This window comes from Cataglyphis hispanica, chromosome 13 (assembly GCF_021464435.1).
Source record: "Cataglyphis hispanica isolate Lineage 1 chromosome 13, ULB_Chis1_1.0, whole genome shotgun sequence".
Lineage (NCBI taxonomy): Eukaryota > Metazoa > Arthropoda > Insecta > Hymenoptera > Formicidae > Cataglyphis > Cataglyphis hispanica.
Window position 1 is genome coordinate 1,273,737 of NC_065966.1, and position 16,164 is coordinate 1,289,900.

At 35.0% G+C, this 16,164-nt stretch overlaps 1 protein-coding gene across 4 annotated transcripts in view; it reads right to left on the reverse strand.

Moving 5' to 3' along the window:
• Positions 1-16,025, reverse strand: part of LOC126854298 (titin) — a 31,714-nt gene extending 15,689 nt beyond the window's left edge. Inside the window, exons 1-30 of one of the 4 annotated variants that reach the window (XM_050600884.1) lie at positions 15,665-16,025; positions 15,132-15,379; positions 14,845-15,037; positions 14,628-14,741; positions 14,361-14,535; positions 14,057-14,157; positions 13,781-13,990; positions 13,517-13,702; positions 13,328-13,442; positions 13,003-13,244; positions 12,797-12,919; positions 12,527-12,718; positions 12,181-12,389; positions 10,281-10,719; positions 10,003-10,184; positions 9,722-9,887; positions 9,333-9,558; positions 9,001-9,245; positions 4,385-4,507; positions 4,084-4,262; positions 3,745-3,992; positions 3,391-3,647; positions 3,071-3,262; positions 2,769-2,951; positions 1,914-2,519; positions 1,645-1,821; positions 1,226-1,409; positions 1,024-1,151; positions 482-928; positions 46-412 (exon numbers count right to left, since the gene is read on the reverse strand). In XM_050600884.1, coding sequence (XP_050456841.1) covers positions 46-412; positions 482-928; positions 1,024-1,151; positions 1,226-1,409; positions 1,645-1,821; positions 1,914-2,519; positions 2,769-2,951; positions 3,071-3,262; positions 3,391-3,647; positions 3,745-3,992; positions 4,084-4,262; positions 4,385-4,507; positions 9,001-9,245; positions 9,333-9,558; positions 9,722-9,887; positions 10,003-10,184; positions 10,281-10,719; positions 12,181-12,389; positions 12,527-12,718; positions 12,797-12,919; positions 13,003-13,244; positions 13,328-13,442; positions 13,517-13,702; positions 13,781-13,990; positions 14,057-14,157; positions 14,361-14,535; positions 14,628-14,741; positions 14,845-15,037; positions 15,132-15,316 — 6,394 coding nt within the window. In that variant the 5' untranslated portion in view covers positions 15,317-15,379; positions 15,665-16,025. Of the gene's footprint in view, positions 1-45; positions 413-481; positions 929-1,023; positions 1,152-1,225; positions 1,410-1,644; positions 1,822-1,913; positions 2,520-2,768; positions 2,952-3,070; positions 3,263-3,390; positions 3,648-3,744; positions 3,993-4,083; positions 4,263-4,384; positions 4,508-9,000; positions 9,246-9,332; positions 9,559-9,721; positions 9,888-10,002; positions 10,185-10,280; positions 10,720-11,790; positions 11,843-12,180; positions 12,390-12,526; positions 12,719-12,796; positions 12,920-13,002; positions 13,245-13,327; positions 13,443-13,516; positions 13,703-13,780; positions 13,991-14,056; positions 14,158-14,360; positions 14,536-14,627; positions 14,742-14,844; positions 15,038-15,131; positions 15,380-15,664 lie in introns of those variants that run through there. The other 3 variants (XM_050600883.1, XM_050600882.1, XM_050600885.1) reach the window with 3 other exon arrangements.
• Between the last annotated feature and the right edge of the window lie 139 nt (positions 16,026-16,164).

The following is a 16,164-nucleotide window of genomic DNA, read 5'->3' on the forward strand; positions in this document are numbered from 1 at the left end:
TTTATAATTTATATTTGCTTTTGTTTACAAGTGTATGTTGATTACCGAAAACTATAGTCGATAATTGTTTGAGCTGTTCGATCCTTTTGTCTTGCTGTTCTTCGCCCGGTTTTATATAAGCGTCGATCTCTTGCATTAAATTTATGGCTTCTTCAGGCACTTTTACGGTTGTTGCCTTACGTGCAACGATCACCAAGAGTTTGCTACCTTCCCTAAACCATTGTTTCGCTTCCTCCAAAAGTACGAAATATTCAATGCTTAAGTTTATCCGTTTCTTGGTATTTTTAACACACTCTCTCAGATGATACCATCTGTTTCGCAGGGATGAAATCTCATCCGTCATTTGTGGCGTTAACGGAACGATCATTTCTTCCGTTTTTTTCACAAACGTTTCAATTCTTTCCTCCAGTGTCTAATAACAAAAATGTAAATTAACAATTAAACCACTCAAAATGTCGGCGAGGTTATTATATTAACTTACTATTATAGTTTGTTCAAATTGTTCAAAAGCGGCTAGTGCCGCTCTCGACGCCGGCAAATTGTCGCCGATTTTTTCGTCCATGTTTTTCAACTGCTCGTTTAAGTCGCGCAAATCTGAGTTAATCTTTTCGATATCCTCTCTAAAAATGCAATGTCGTCGATGTTTATCGATACGACTTGACGTTTCACTTTGAAACGATTCGAACTCGACGACCACTGAGTCTATTGCGCCTTTGAGTTTTCCGACATCTTGTGTCGCAGATTCTAGCGATTCCTGTTGTCTAATATTGTCGATTATTTCTTCAGATTTTGTACGCACCCGTAGCAAAGATTTCGCAATAGACGTTTTCAATATGTCGAACTCATTTAATGCGCTATCCACAATGGGCTTTGTAAGACTTAATATATGTTTAAGTTCTTGCTTTGCTTGATCAATTTTACGCTCAATCTTAAAAAGCGATGAAATAATTTATATACGATATATGTATATGAATCACATGAATTGTATGAGATATTTAACATATTCAAAAATCTATCTCTTACCTCCTCGAGATTCTTAAAGATGGATATTAAAGATTCCAGTAGTGCCTCGTAATTCTTGGCGACGATATTTATCTTTTCGTACATTTGCACAAGTCTTTCTGAGATCTGTTCAGTTGTTTTAACTTCATCTATAATATAATTAATTTTTTAATTAAATAAATCTTGTTAAATGCAACGTAATGTGTAAATATATTTTAATTACCTTTTTCAATGAATACTCGAATACTTTTGATTCTGCTATCCAATTCCTGAAGAGCTGTGTTTAATTCAGATAAATTCCGTAGTCTAACATCTTTTAAATTATCCAGAATATCAGCTATTCTAGAGGATCGTGTTGTAATTACCGGATACAATATTGTCTCAAGTTTTGTTATCCACTCTAATGTCTATATGAACCAAACAAATCAATAATAATTAAAATTAGAAAAAAGATTACCTAAATAATAAAAATATTTTTAATATAATTTTACTTTTTTCGCAACATGTGTGTTTTATTTTGTAATTGTCAAATGTAAAATAAATTAAAAATTAATATAATGCAAATAAATTTAATACAAATTTAAAAGATAGAAATCTTAAAAAAGAACGATATAAAATTTAATAACATAAATTAAAAATTACCTTTGCACTTTCTTCGACTTTTCGTTCACACTCAATTCGCCTTTGTCTCGTAATTTCAATAGTAGTCTGCCATTTTTCCCATGATTCTGTCACAACCAATTGTCGATTGGCAAATTTCTCCAAAAGAGTCTGAACACACAGGCGAGCTCGCGATATATCAAGATAAGGGTCATCAATCTATGAAAAAAGAATACAATTTTTATATTTCTTCAAAAATCTTATTAACTTTGAGCCTATTTTAATCCGAGAGTATTTTATAAGTTACTTACATTGCCGGTTTCATCGAGAAATGCTTTTGCACGATCATCGAGTTTCTTATAAAGAGGTTGAAGAGACTTCCATCTTCTTTCCACTTTATGGATTCTGGTCTCATCTAATACTTCACATTTTTTCAATTCGTTATCAATAGAATCCATTTCATTAGTCAATTCTTCGATAATCTCGTGAAACTGTATGTAAATTGTACCCAAGTCAATTCTTTTCAGCACCGCAATCTTCGTCTTCGTCCATTCGTCTTCAAGATTTTTTATTTTCGATCGCAATTCATATTTCTGTGTCTCGTCCAGGCGTTCTATGATTGGAAGAATCTCCAATTCTAAATGATCCACTTCCTCGCTTTTATTATCAAAATCGGAGAGCAATTGACAATGAACTCCACGAAAATCACGTGCCATTGTCAAATCGCTGCCCATATCTTGATGCCCCTGCAGAAAGGCTTCAACGATGCTAGTCAACCATGTTCGTAACGCATCGTGCTTATCCAAGAATGTGGCAAGCATCCTCGAAATCTCCAGGCTCTCCTCTTTATGAGCTGTACACCGTTCCATCAAACGAATCTTGCGATTTTCCAATTCTTCTACCGTATTTTTTATACCCTAAATATGACATATATATTCAACACTTTTACATTACATATATCTTTTTGGATAAAATGTAAACGGTAAATAATGAAATCTGCATATAATAAAAAATTATTCTACGAATGATTTACACAATTATATCTTCTTAGTAACAGCTACCTTACAAAAACGAAGAGAAACCTCTCACTGGCAGCTTGACTTAATGCGCGCGATAATAAATACGTAACGGTTAATTATCAGATTTAATTAATCGATTGATCTAACCTCGGCACCGGGCGCTCCTCTTCCCGTAACATCCAGTAGCGCGTATCCTTCTGACAAGGGCTTTGAAGTCACATCTTCTATCGTAGTCACAGCTTGTGCGTGAAAACGTGCGAGTCGCGCGGAATAAGGAGGATGCTCCGTTGTCATCAATTGAATTTCCAATTGATCCAGTTTCGTGATAGCCTATACATATAGCGTGATATTCGCGATTAAGCTCGAATTGACAAACGCAACTTAATAAAATTATATAATGCTATACCGCTTAATTGACTAGACTCTAAAAGTAGAAAGGAAGCACTCACCGATCGTGCAAGTTCGAAAAAGATCATCGCTCTGTTCAACAATATATTATGCTGATCCAAGTCGTTGACATAATCAGTGGCGACGCTAAGAATCGCGTATGCCTGTTCGGTCGCTTGTTCGCCAGCAAAGTGTCCCGATGACACTAATCGTTCGGTCGATTTAGTTATTTTAATAGCTCTGTCTTGAAATTCCTAAAAAAAATTGAAGTAATAGTATAATAATATAATTATATACGTATCGCAATTATTTATGCAATAAATTGAGCGTATCCAATTATATCTTTAGCGATATTAGTTAAATTATTCCTTTTTATTGATACCTTTGCTTCGGCTTGCAATTTTTTTAGTTCGTAAAGAAGCAATTCGGCGCTAGATGCAGAATCTCCTAACTGATCGCAGCTATTCGCTAAGGCGGCGATTCTGTCGTTGAGGATTTCTTCGAGATCGCGAAGATCGGTCGCGAGCAACGCGAGAGCGAGGCATTGTTCCAATTGAGTTTTTCTGTTACGAAAAGACGTTTCGATCAGCCGCCGTCTGTCGTGAAGCTCCTCCAGCCACCTTTCAACTCGTAGCACGGCTAACGGAAAATACGATATTTGTAAATCCTCAACTTATAGGCGAGATTTGATTCGATAAGTACAAAATCATTATTTGCGAATATTAAATAAACGCACCGTGATTAGCTTCGTCTTTAATCGTATCCGGCCTGGAGTCTAAGGTGCCTTCGTTTGCCAATTCCTTGAGTTTGTCCAGCAACGCCTTGCCTTCCCGTAATGCACCCATCAACGCTTCCAGCATATCTTTGCGAAGATCCTGGATCCTGGATAGAAAATTTTTCACCGCCTCGATCTCGATCGGAAGCAACGTGTCATTGCATGCCATTTCCAACGCCTCCATACTCTCTCTACATTCTGTCGCTCGACTAGAAAAAAAAAAAAATTATTTTTTTACCGAATAATTAATATAATAAGTGCGAATCTCACGCATAATTAATCAATTATATATTGCTGTACCATTGAAATAAAACGTTTCTGTCAAGTATTTCTTTACGACGTTCTAAAAGTTGATTTACATCGCGCCACGCTTGACCCAATGTCTCTGCCATGGCTGCATATACTTCCGCTTTCGATTTCTGGGTCGCAATCAATTGATCAGCCTGTCGTAACAATTCTTCCACCGGACTCTGCTTGTTCTAATTATGGCAAAATTTTTTAATCAACGGAAAAAGGGGCTTTAAACAATCTGCTTAATTATATTTTACAAATAATTACAAAATAATTACAAAATGCAGCTTAGATAAGTTTAAAATTTTACCTGTAATCGATGTAATACTTGGTCGTGCGCGTTAGAGAGTTCCGTGGCTTCTTTTGCGGAAGCACCGAGTCTCGTTAGTTCTGGTTGTAGCTCGAGTATTTTCAGCTTCAACCATTCGCCACTCTGGACAAACGGTAATAACAAAATTGTAAATTTTCCGCATAATATAAATGATAACATAATTAAATTGTGGATGTCGTTAGATATATCGCTCTTTATTAAATTGTCATTTGCATGATCAGAATATATTATATCCTTTAATTAATTATTGCAGAATATTATATACAATGCTATGATTAATTTACAACATGATACAACATGTTAAACGACAAAGGAAAATCTCAAGAAAGACAGAACTGTTTGACAAAACTGCACGTCCACGGTGTCATATAGAAAAGATTTTTAAAAAAATTTTGGGATTATTTATAATAGCAATAAATATATAATTTTGTAAATAAAATTTAAAATGGCGTGCCCGTCAATATTATAAAAGAGGAAAAATGGGAAAAAAATGAAACGAGAAGACAGACAGTGTAGACAGAGATCGGCCCTCAGTTCATTGACCTCGTGTGGGTCACAAAAAGGGGCAAGATATGTTTCCATTTTCATCTTTGGCACACTGCCGAATATCCACGTTTGGATTGACCAGTTCTCTCTCTTCTGGTATCGTCATATATCAGTAACACAAAATCGTTTTTTTTTTTTTTTTATTTGTATGAAAATAGTCTTTTTAGACCATTTTTCTCAAAGATACTAGAATAGAGTTATGACGATAAGAAATACAATTAGTGTGAAAGCATGTTTGAACATACATTCGCTAAAAACGTGCAAAATATTACGTTGTCTAATCGATAAATAAGAAAAATGCGACTCGTGATTCGCGCAATCGAAGTGAAAGCGAATCTTATAGCCAGCGGCTCAAAATGAACATGATCCCGCAAAGTCATGCGTGCATAAGTGGTATGTCCAAACATGACCATATTCGGATATTTGAGAGAATAAACTGCGCGATTCGACTTAATATAAGACTCGAAGCGAAGAAGACTCGAACGTTTAGAAAATTTAGACAGTCAACGATAAAATCTTAATAGATGAAACTTGGATTAAACGGCGTCGTAGAAAAATCTCAAGCGTCCAGGGTTCTCGCGTATCTTTTTCTCCTTTTTCGGATGTAGAAGTCGGAGTATCGTTAGATCGTAGGTACGATATATTGGGAAAGGTGCGGTAAAAGGAAGAATCACGCCGCGAGTCAAGCCGGGCCGGATTGAACCCGGGCCGCCCCGAGCCGTCTCTCCTGCATAATACCGGTTTGTTAGATTATACGAGAGTATATACGCGGATCTCTGCCATATAAGAGATCTCTTTGGCTCGATATGGTCTCACAGATCACTCTATTTATTGATTTATCTATTTATCGTTTTGCAGAATTCCCTTTACACAATTTAGTTTACAATTTAATTCGTATACATATTGGAAGAGACATTCTTGTAAATAATCTTTTGCCAAGCCGATATAAAAATTGAATATCTTATGAAAAATATACTTGGTTTTATCACCTTAGATATTGTAATCATCTTTGCTGGAAAAGTATTTGAAACGATAAAGAAATTAACACCGTGACTTTACGCTTGTAAGTAATGTAACTTGCTTATTCGGATTGTGCGATCGTGATTTTAAGATCGAGATGGGTGTATCTGATCATGGTGGCGTGTAATGGGAGTTACTGTACCTAGCGGTTAAATTTATCCTTCGTGGAGTTTCGGGAGACTTGTTTTGCTCAGCGGATACCTAAAACGCTTACGGTTTCGAGAGGACTCGGAAATAGCTATAGACCGAAGCAACCAAATCCCGAAATATCTACACCATAGCGTTATGTACGAGATATCACGGCAAAAGATTTTATCCTTTATCATCAAAACTTAGATAAAAAAGACAGTTCAGATCCTGTGTTGAATTCTTCGAGGAAAAATCGTTAAATATAAATTTCTTGCATATACTTTTTTTTAAATTTAAATTTAAATATATGACGAAAGAAGAGGATCACATGTCAGAAATAGAAAGTATAAATTATTGTCGATTTGAAATGACGTTTCCTTACTTGAAGCAGAGCAATTACTATACGCGTTTCTCCGCTTTGCACAGCTATGGTGCTTATAGTGGTAGTTGGAGGGATAGTTCGTTGCGGCGTTTCCTCGTTTCTTCGCATCATCATTCCTGAATTCATCTCGTTGAATTCTTCGGGATGCGCGTGTACCTCCATCGAGTCAGGACCGTCCACCATCATCATTAATAGTCTTATCTCCCGTGCGATACCAAGACGTTTCGAATCTGAATGTCAATCGATTAGGCGGTTGCCAATTATGTTTGCGGATGTGAAATTATTATATTTACTAACACCGAGTAATAATATATGCTATAAATCGGGCAGTTAGATCGACGGACAAATTGCCAAAAAATTAAGACAATGTTACGCCATACGGTGATATCATACGGTTTTGACCGGACAGTGATTTCAATGCCTGGTGCTAAATATATCGCAGTGACGTATACCAATCTAAAACGCGACACAATAAACATCTTGCTCATCGATATTCTCAAAGTGATATAGAGAGATTTCACCGATGAAAAATTATATATTTTTCAGTTGGCTCAGTTATCTTCCTTGATTGATATTTTTGGCGCTTGACCAAAAACGCTGGTGCGAAAATTCTGTGAATATACGATGTGAGGGACGATTGTGTTTATCGCACGTATGACAAATGCAAGAATATTACGCAAGAATTTTTTTTTATCCTTCGATACTCAGCTTGCTTAATATGCAGCAATTTATTAAAACAAAAAATGCCAAAATTAATTTATATTTCTGATAATCTTATTAAGATATTTTGACTGCACGAAAAATTAGAATAATAAATTTTAAGCAATTTATTAATTTATAGTTATAATTAATTTAAAAAAAATGTAATCTTGCATACTGAAATATTTGCATTAGTATTTTTTGATTCAACATCGATATGTTTATTCTTCAAAAATATCTTTATATACGATGACGTCATCTACACGAATGGACAAATGGTAGAATAAAACCGGACTGACTGGTAGCGTTCTTTCAACGGCAAGTACATCATGATGAGAACCACGGCTGAAGATGATTTAGAAATAGTAAGAAGACACTATGCTACAAAATTTTTTTTATATATTTTAAAATAATGTTTTAATTTATTAAATAAATTTTTTTATATTATATATATTAGAGCATTATATTCAATTATATTGGCAGATAATTTGATTGGCTTTTATTCAAGAAAACCTCTAATCATTATTAATATTCGATATTTGTGGCATTCGCACGTAATTATATGAATTATCCTTTTACTGCTTAAATTAATGAAGATATTTGACAGCTTTTTTATTTCTTTAATTACATAATTTAAGTTAAAAAATCTGAAGAAAGAGACTTTCTCATTTTTCTCATCTTTCTTAGTAGATTGCAAACTCAGTTTTCTTGACAGTGACAATTCAACAAGATATTTTTGTGTGGCGCACTCGAAATTATAAGAACAATTTTCTAGATATGCGGAGTCTCTTTTTTTGGCATAATCTTTAATTGGCAATCACCTAAAATCGATTCAGGCGTTCAGGCAACGTTAATAGCAATAATGACGACAACAACGGCAGAAACACTCGCGTGACACATGTCACGAGTGTATCACGTCACCAGCCGATCGGTTGCAGTAACCAGCCGAACCAAGACTGAACCGGCATGCCGCGATGCGGCCTCCGGTTAAGCCTCCTCCCGGCTGGTCGCCTCCCGCTCACCTTCGTCTCGCTGCTCGAGCATGATCTACTGAGCGGATCTCTGCAGCGCCGACCAGCGTCGAACGAAAGTGTAACGATTGTAAAGAAAAGAAGGTCGTCTAAATGTAAGAGACCATCCGGTATATTTTCGAATAGGTGTCCCGCCAGAAAAATTTTATTTAATATCATTTATTAAAAAAAAAAAAGATAACAAACAATTCATGCAATATACATAGCAGAAGAAATTCCTGTAAAAATGTGTTACAATATATAATACATAAATTTTAATTTATGACAGCAAAACACGTAACAAGTGTGCGGTTAATGATGCCGTTTTTTCTTCATTCCTTTGATCATGCAGATGCAATGTGGCATATAATATTCTCGAGACAAATTATGGTCCATGCATACGAATATCTTTTTTTATACGAAGTCGTTAATTCTGCATCGGTCAACATTTATTCATGAGATTTTCGATATCAAATGTCTTCGTCAAAGCTGCAAATAATTTCGGGTTATAAGGATTAAATTAATAGTCATAGCTCTCTATTGAATGCGTGTCATATCAAGCTTAAAAATATTTAAATAAATGTAAATCACACTAAGCACACATCAAATAACTAAATTGTGTTTAAGAAATGACAAATGAGAAATTTTTAGTTGACCAATGACATGATTGTTATTCTTCTTATCTAAAATTTATAATAAAAGAATCCGATTAAGCATCAATGATTGCAAAAAAAAAAAACTGCACTTATGCAAATAATTAACAAACTTTTTCTCTCGATCATGAAAAAAGATCTTGATCCAAGACTCACTTTCCTCGCTCTTTCCAAAAAATCTTCGCCTTCCAAATTATCATCCTTCTTCATCGGCGACATGTCGATTCCACTATCTTCGTGATGCCGCAAAAGATCCTGCCAAGATATATCTTCGTACTCTCTCAAATCAGAGCGCGAGCTGTCATTCAACATATGCTCTCGGATCTTCATGAGTTTTGTTGTAATGTATTGATCCGATTGGATTTTCTTCGGGCATTTATCGCCATAATTCTCAGATTCTTCTATTGAAAAATTAAAGGATAAACTAATAGATACAATAATAAATTTACATTATTGTGCTATGCAGACGATTAAACTAAAATACTGACTATAGTGAGATAAATCAAGATCACGTTGAGTATCGTCCATTCTTTCGTGACATTCCGCTGGTAGCACACGTTCTACATTTTGAAGATTCTTTGCATCGATATGTTGTCGATGATCTTGAATTACATTAGATGTCAATTTGTAAGAGGCTACTCCTAATCGAATATCGTGCGACACGCGTAAAACGGTCGTCTCGGTTACTTCTTTTACAATTCTGCCTGCTCTCTCCTATATAAAAAAAAACATATTATTTGTAATATGTAAAGAATATGTGGCAAGTTTCACAATTTATATCAATTTTTGAAATAGTTGAAATAGTTATTTGAATTATCGTAATCTGATGTACAAAAAAAAAATAATTTTCTTTTGTCAATCAAATTATATTACATACGTCAGTGATTTTGTCCATCGTTTCAATCTGCGTTGCTGGTTTAATTCCATTTGTAGCGCAAATATTCGACGTTGCTTCGGTAAATTTCAGCGTCTGGTTTTCATTGCTCGAAGCAGCAACAAGAGGTTCCGCGGTGGTAGTTACTTTAGACGTTTCGGTGGCCCACCTTTAAATATTCGAATATATATTTAAAGCTAATGAAAGATATTTTAAAAATTTTTCAAATGTTTAAATCTGATTTTGATTACGGATGTAAAATGATTGAACGATTGCATAAGTACCAAGTAGAATCGAAACTCGTCACAGGAGCCGTCGTAGAAAGATCTTCGCATTCCGGCGATGTTATAAAAGATTCGCTCCTGGAACGCGAAGGTGGAGTTGTTGAGCATTCAGTCGCTGTTGTATAACCCTCTACATTGCATTCTTCTGTCGTATTTTCGCTACGAGGATTTTCAATAAGCTCCTACAAAAATAAAAATATGTTTATAATATTTTGAAATATTTTTAACTGAGAAAGATAGATACTTGCTATAATCGATAATAAAATTTGACGACATACCTTGGTACCGGAATCTTTAATCGATGTCTCGACATCTTCTGTGGAATGTGAGCGGGGGATGTGAAGTACACTCTCGTCGGATTTTTCCGCCATAGGAGTTACAGACTTGCCTACCACAGTCGTAGCTTCCGAAGATGCTGGACGTATTTGAGCGATCGCAGACGCGGTCGAAGCTGTCTCGCCCGATGCCGGTGCGGTGGCGATAGAAGTCGTACGGATGGGCGTGCCTGACGGCGATATAGTAGATATCGAGAGCAAGGACGAAGCGGAAGACGTCACAGCGGTAGGAATAGATATCGGTCGAGTTCTAGCTCCGGCTTCGCATAGTCTCGCATCCAGTTTTTCCGCGAGACGCGTAACTTCCGCCAATTTCGCCGAGATAGCTTCCACAGCTGTCAGATTACTGCCGAGAATCGAAGTATCCTCGGCTTCGGACATCCTAAGACAGACGGATATTTATTATAGTCGATTCGATATTCTATAAATAGAGATGTTTTTCCGGACTTCTAAAAAAAAAATCTTTGAAGGTTGCTTAGCACCCACAATTTCAATTTCAGTTTTATTACAGAGTTACATTTACGATAACGTTATTTTCTTCCAAATATTAAGATTTCCTTGCAATCACGTAAAATAGCAATTAAAAAATATTATGCGAATTATAAGCCTCAGAACTTATTCACACATGTGTAGCACATGTGTCAGCTTCGCAATATTTATTTTATTTCCTCCATACGATTAGATGCAATCTAAAATCGGGGCCATGATTGAATTAGAAACAGCACCACGTTAAGAAAACATTTCAGTGAATTACGTAATTGATAGTTGACAGTGCATCGACAGTACGTCGACACATATGGCCTCCGTGATTTGGAGCAAAGTTCTAATTTCGTAGAACACGCACCGTTCTACGCAGAATCCGCTTGCTATATGTTTTCATATTATTGCATATTTGCTGTATTAATGCAGCAATTTTTAAAATAATTTTTATACCAAAAATTTGTTTATTATACAATCTAGCATATTTTTATTATTATTATTATTATGTGAATTTAATAGAAATAATTCTCTGGAGCAATACGATAAACAATCCTTCACACCAAAATATTATCAAGGCGGGATTCGCATTACCAATCGAGTTTTAGATTACAATGTGACCATGGAACGAAGCCAACAAATTGTGGAACGCAATTCTTCGTTATCCGTGAACATATTGTAATATTTTCGATAGCGTGTATATTCACACAAAAGTGTTAGTGATAATAAAATAAATCTTATTACAAAATACAGGCTTAAAATAAAATAATATTTTTTATGAAACAGAGGATTCTTCATATCTGCCTGTCAGTTGACAAGTCGCATAATTATGTGCCACAACTAAGGATTAAACCAAACAGAAAGATTAATTAAAATAAAGGTAAAAAAACAAAATAAAAGCAATGACAATTAATCTTTAAATAAGCAAATCAAACAAAGACATTATGAGATTTTAATTATTTTACTGCGAACTTACATGTACCGTTCCTAGATTACAGGAGCTATCTCGACGAGAGCCGACCATGGACTGACACACCGTCTCTATTAAACACGTAGGCGTTCGAGCAAACGTATTACCGGTCTCGCTAATTCTAAGTTCTTTTTTTCAATTATATTTAAAAAATAAATGCAAAAAAGTTTAAAGTATAAAGTTTCTGAATTTCTATTTATGTTTTATTACTATATCTCGTGCTTTGTCTTATGACATTTCTTGTAGATTTACTTTCTGTCACCTCACTAGCTTGTTTTTCACGCAATTCATTCAAACTAATCTTATATTTTTAGATGTTTAAGTTAAATATAGGAATTCCTTAACACTATAATTATGCTAATGCGAATCAGCTCTGCGATTCTTCTTCATACTTACGGTTGTTGATAAAGAGGTTCTTTTAATCTCGTCTTGAGAAGGCGACCTAGCCTCATCATCCGACCAACCTCCAATAAAAGTTTTTCTCGATTATCAAGAATGACTCTTATGTCTGCTCTGATACGCGATTTTGCTTCTGCATCCTCGTCTTTTGCAGCACGATACAGGATCGTGACCGTTTCCACCAAGTGTTGCAATCTGGTACAGTGCTTTTTAAACAGATTAAAGAGAAAATTTATAGAAATAAAGACATGACTTACTACATAATAATTTTTTTAAAGTAAACCAGCCTGAGCTACTTTTTCGGATTCGCATATTCATTTAATATTAGTTCATGTTTGCGTACATCTTCAACATTCCTGTGAAAGACAGCGCATACTCGCAGTCTAGTTAGCTGCTCTTGACTAACAGATCGAAACTGCCGCCAAGCTTGCCGCAATCTCGAAAAGATACCAGCGTTGCTCTCTAAAGATATTCTGCAAGATAGTCTCAGTACGCGGGCACCGTTCACCAACTGACCACCGTACTCATAAGTCCCCTGTAAATATTTATTTTGACACGTTGCGCTTAATAATTCAGCATAAATAAATTTTATTGCACTAATCATGTGCTTTACCTTCGCAGTTTCCTGAAAGGATTGGTGCTCTTCTTTCTGCGATTGTATCTCCTTTGTGTTACATCCAACTTCCATATGATTTCGAAGTAATACGTCAAAAAGATCCTTCAACCATTCAACAGCCTGAGAAATATATAATTTTTATATCGTATGCTTTTGCATTTTTTTTAATTACTTTTTTTTTACGTTACATCTTATGCGCTTACTTGTTCGGCATCGCTTTCGTACATATGTATCAAGGCTACTTGTTTCAACGACAGCTTTTGTAATTCCACGCTATCGTTAAAGATATTTTTCCTAGCGTTTGTTGCGTCTAATATATCTTTTACGTTTACGATGTCTTCATTATAATTAACGTAAACTTCTCGTCCAAGCGCATCCTTCACGGGCATAGAGAGAATATCCGACAATTTTTCGCCCTCCTTTACGAGTTCGCGCTCTAAACTGTCTGGAAAATTATTCCAGAGTGTTGAAAAAAATCGTATAAAAATATTAATATGTGATGAATCGTGATGAATCTTTTGCTCTTACCTAAAACTGTTTGACTTTTCTCCAATGTTAAGAGCTTAACGCTCGCCTGAGACAAATTATAATTCCTGGTACCCATGACTAATTGTTCAAATACTTCACTCGTCTTATCAAAGTACTGTAAGTGACAATACGTTACAAAAAAAAATGTTTTTTTTTATTGATATTATTGCTCGATCAATTATTTCTTACTTCAGAAACAAGCCTAAAAAATCTTTGCGAAGTGATCAATACATTTCTACGTCTTTCGAGTCGTGAAGCAAAACTACGACAAACAAAATCCATGAAATCTCTCTGAGATTTTAAGTCTTCTGGTAGCCTGCTTTTCGGGAGACTATCAATTTTATGAAGCAATTCCGCATATCGCCCATAAGTTTCCTATAAACATACATTATGATCATCTTCGATTGTCATGATTCTCTAAATAAAATAAAAAAATAATAAAATTTTGTTTACCCGGCATTGAAGCTCTAGCTTTTCGTGCTGTCTTCGCAGTTCCTCAGAGGAAGAAACATCGAAACCAACCTGACAGCAAGAATTCAGCATCATATCCGCTGGACCCAAGATCCAATCGGTAACGCTCGATACACCCTGCTCGAGATCTTCGATTACTCTGGCAGTATCCAGATTTCGTTCCATTTCTATCCACGAATTTTCAATATCCATCTAAAAATATAAATGTTAAATTAATTAAAAAACAAATTTAAATAAATTTTAAATACACTTAAATACCTGTTTTAATTCGATAGAATCGAGCAGCTTATGGATTTCTTTAATCATATCCAAAGTATCTTTGGAGCACTCTCTGCTCATAGAACTGACTAGATTTCTACCTATAACAAACAAACACAAAATTTATCTAACTTTTTCCATAATTTTTACATAAAAAAAATATTGTTTTGTTTAAAAAAATTATTAATCTGTTACTGATATTATATATATATATATATATATATATATATATATATATATATAATTTTATATTCAAATATAATTCTACTTTTACAAAATTTAAGATAAAAAATAATATATAAACCTGATTGGAGTATATGACGCGCGGTTGATAATAATTTCGTACCAATCTCCCAATAAGATTCTATATCATCATCTGATTGCGTCATACGAATACCATCAAGAGTATTCAATCTTTGATGTAAATTTGTCATTTTTGATATTAATTCTAACGCATCTCTCGAGTAATCTTCTATTTTCTATAAAATCAAATCACAATATATCAAGAGATTAACATATCTCACCAGTAATTATAATTTATATTTACTCGTGATAAAAATCTTTAATTTACCATACGTTTCTTAATCCATTCGACGTGATTGTATGCCTTATTACCTGCCAACTCGTACGGTAATTGAGAAAAGTCAATATAAACATGCAGCCTCGTTAAAGTAACGTATATTGGCTAAAATGTAAATTAGTGAGAAAATAAAAATAGATTTTTAATTAGGTTTTTTTACATAATAAAATTGCAATAAATATATATTTATCAGATTGAATTCACTAACTTCGCCCTCCTTGTGCGACTTGGTACAACTATCGACACGTTTGTCCCAGAAACCATCAGGTCGGACTACAATCACGGAAACGACTGTTGATCCTGCGAGATTCGTGGATAGCCTAATACAGGATCTAGCTACACGCCAGGCACCACGACGCGCGTCCACAATTAAAGCCAAGCCCTTTTCTTTCGTTTCTTCACTAATAAAATTTAAAAAATATTACCTATATGTGTATACAAACTAATAATATATATTTGTAAATATGTACAATGAGATATCGAGATATTCTATACCTGAAAATTGATAAAAAATATAAAATAAGAGATTCTAGTTTCGGTTTTGTTGTTGGATCAAGTTCTGGAGGAACACTAATTACTATTAAAGGCCGTCCGTCACGATCACGACCACCTGGAATATATGCGAGCTTCGATTCTAAAGCCTCCAGGATATCTGCTGCTTTTAAACTTTTCATAGACATCTCTATAATTGCTTGTAAAAGAAAGTCATTTCAAATAATCTTTTACAGATTTCCTTGATCAATCTGAAAAAAAGATCACATTTGCCGATTATATATAAATTTCACAATTATTTCATTAAATACTTTATTATTAATTGATTACACACATATATCATCATTCACTTGGCACTTTTGTAAATAATTCAAGTAGTCAAAAATAATTTTGGTCCAACATTTATACATTTAAATTCTACATTTATTCCACAGAAAAAAAGAACAATCCGTCCAATTGTCAAGCATATATTTTTCATTTTTTGAATTATTTTAGTCACAAATATCTGAATTATAACTGTAATTAACAATATTCACCGATCATCGATCAAGTTAGTGATGCTGATCCGAATCACTTGCAAAGTGTCACGATAAAACATTGCGTAGGCGCAACACACGTCATAGTATGCACTTCGAATCTATAGCGGAAATGTAGGAATAACTAGCCAACAGCTGTTTCGGCTCCAGGTGCTTTGCATCTGCGTATCCACGTGACCAACGAGGGAACTTATCGAGCCTCGAATTGACACGAGTCGCCGTGGCACGTGTCTCGCGTTAACGACGAAAGAAAAAAATTCTCACATGCATATAGATGTGCGCACGTGCATTTATAGAGAATGTGCAGAGAGCGCGATAGGTGCAGCGCGGAGCTGCAGCCGCAACGGAGGCTGCAGGTAAACCGAAAGCCATCCCTGGTCCATTCAGATACAACGGTACTTTGGCACCGATTAACCGTGTATTCCCCCTCCTTTACGCACACCGGCCCTTCCCTTCCTCTCATCTCTGTCTTACCGGTATCACATTTTTTACTCCTTATC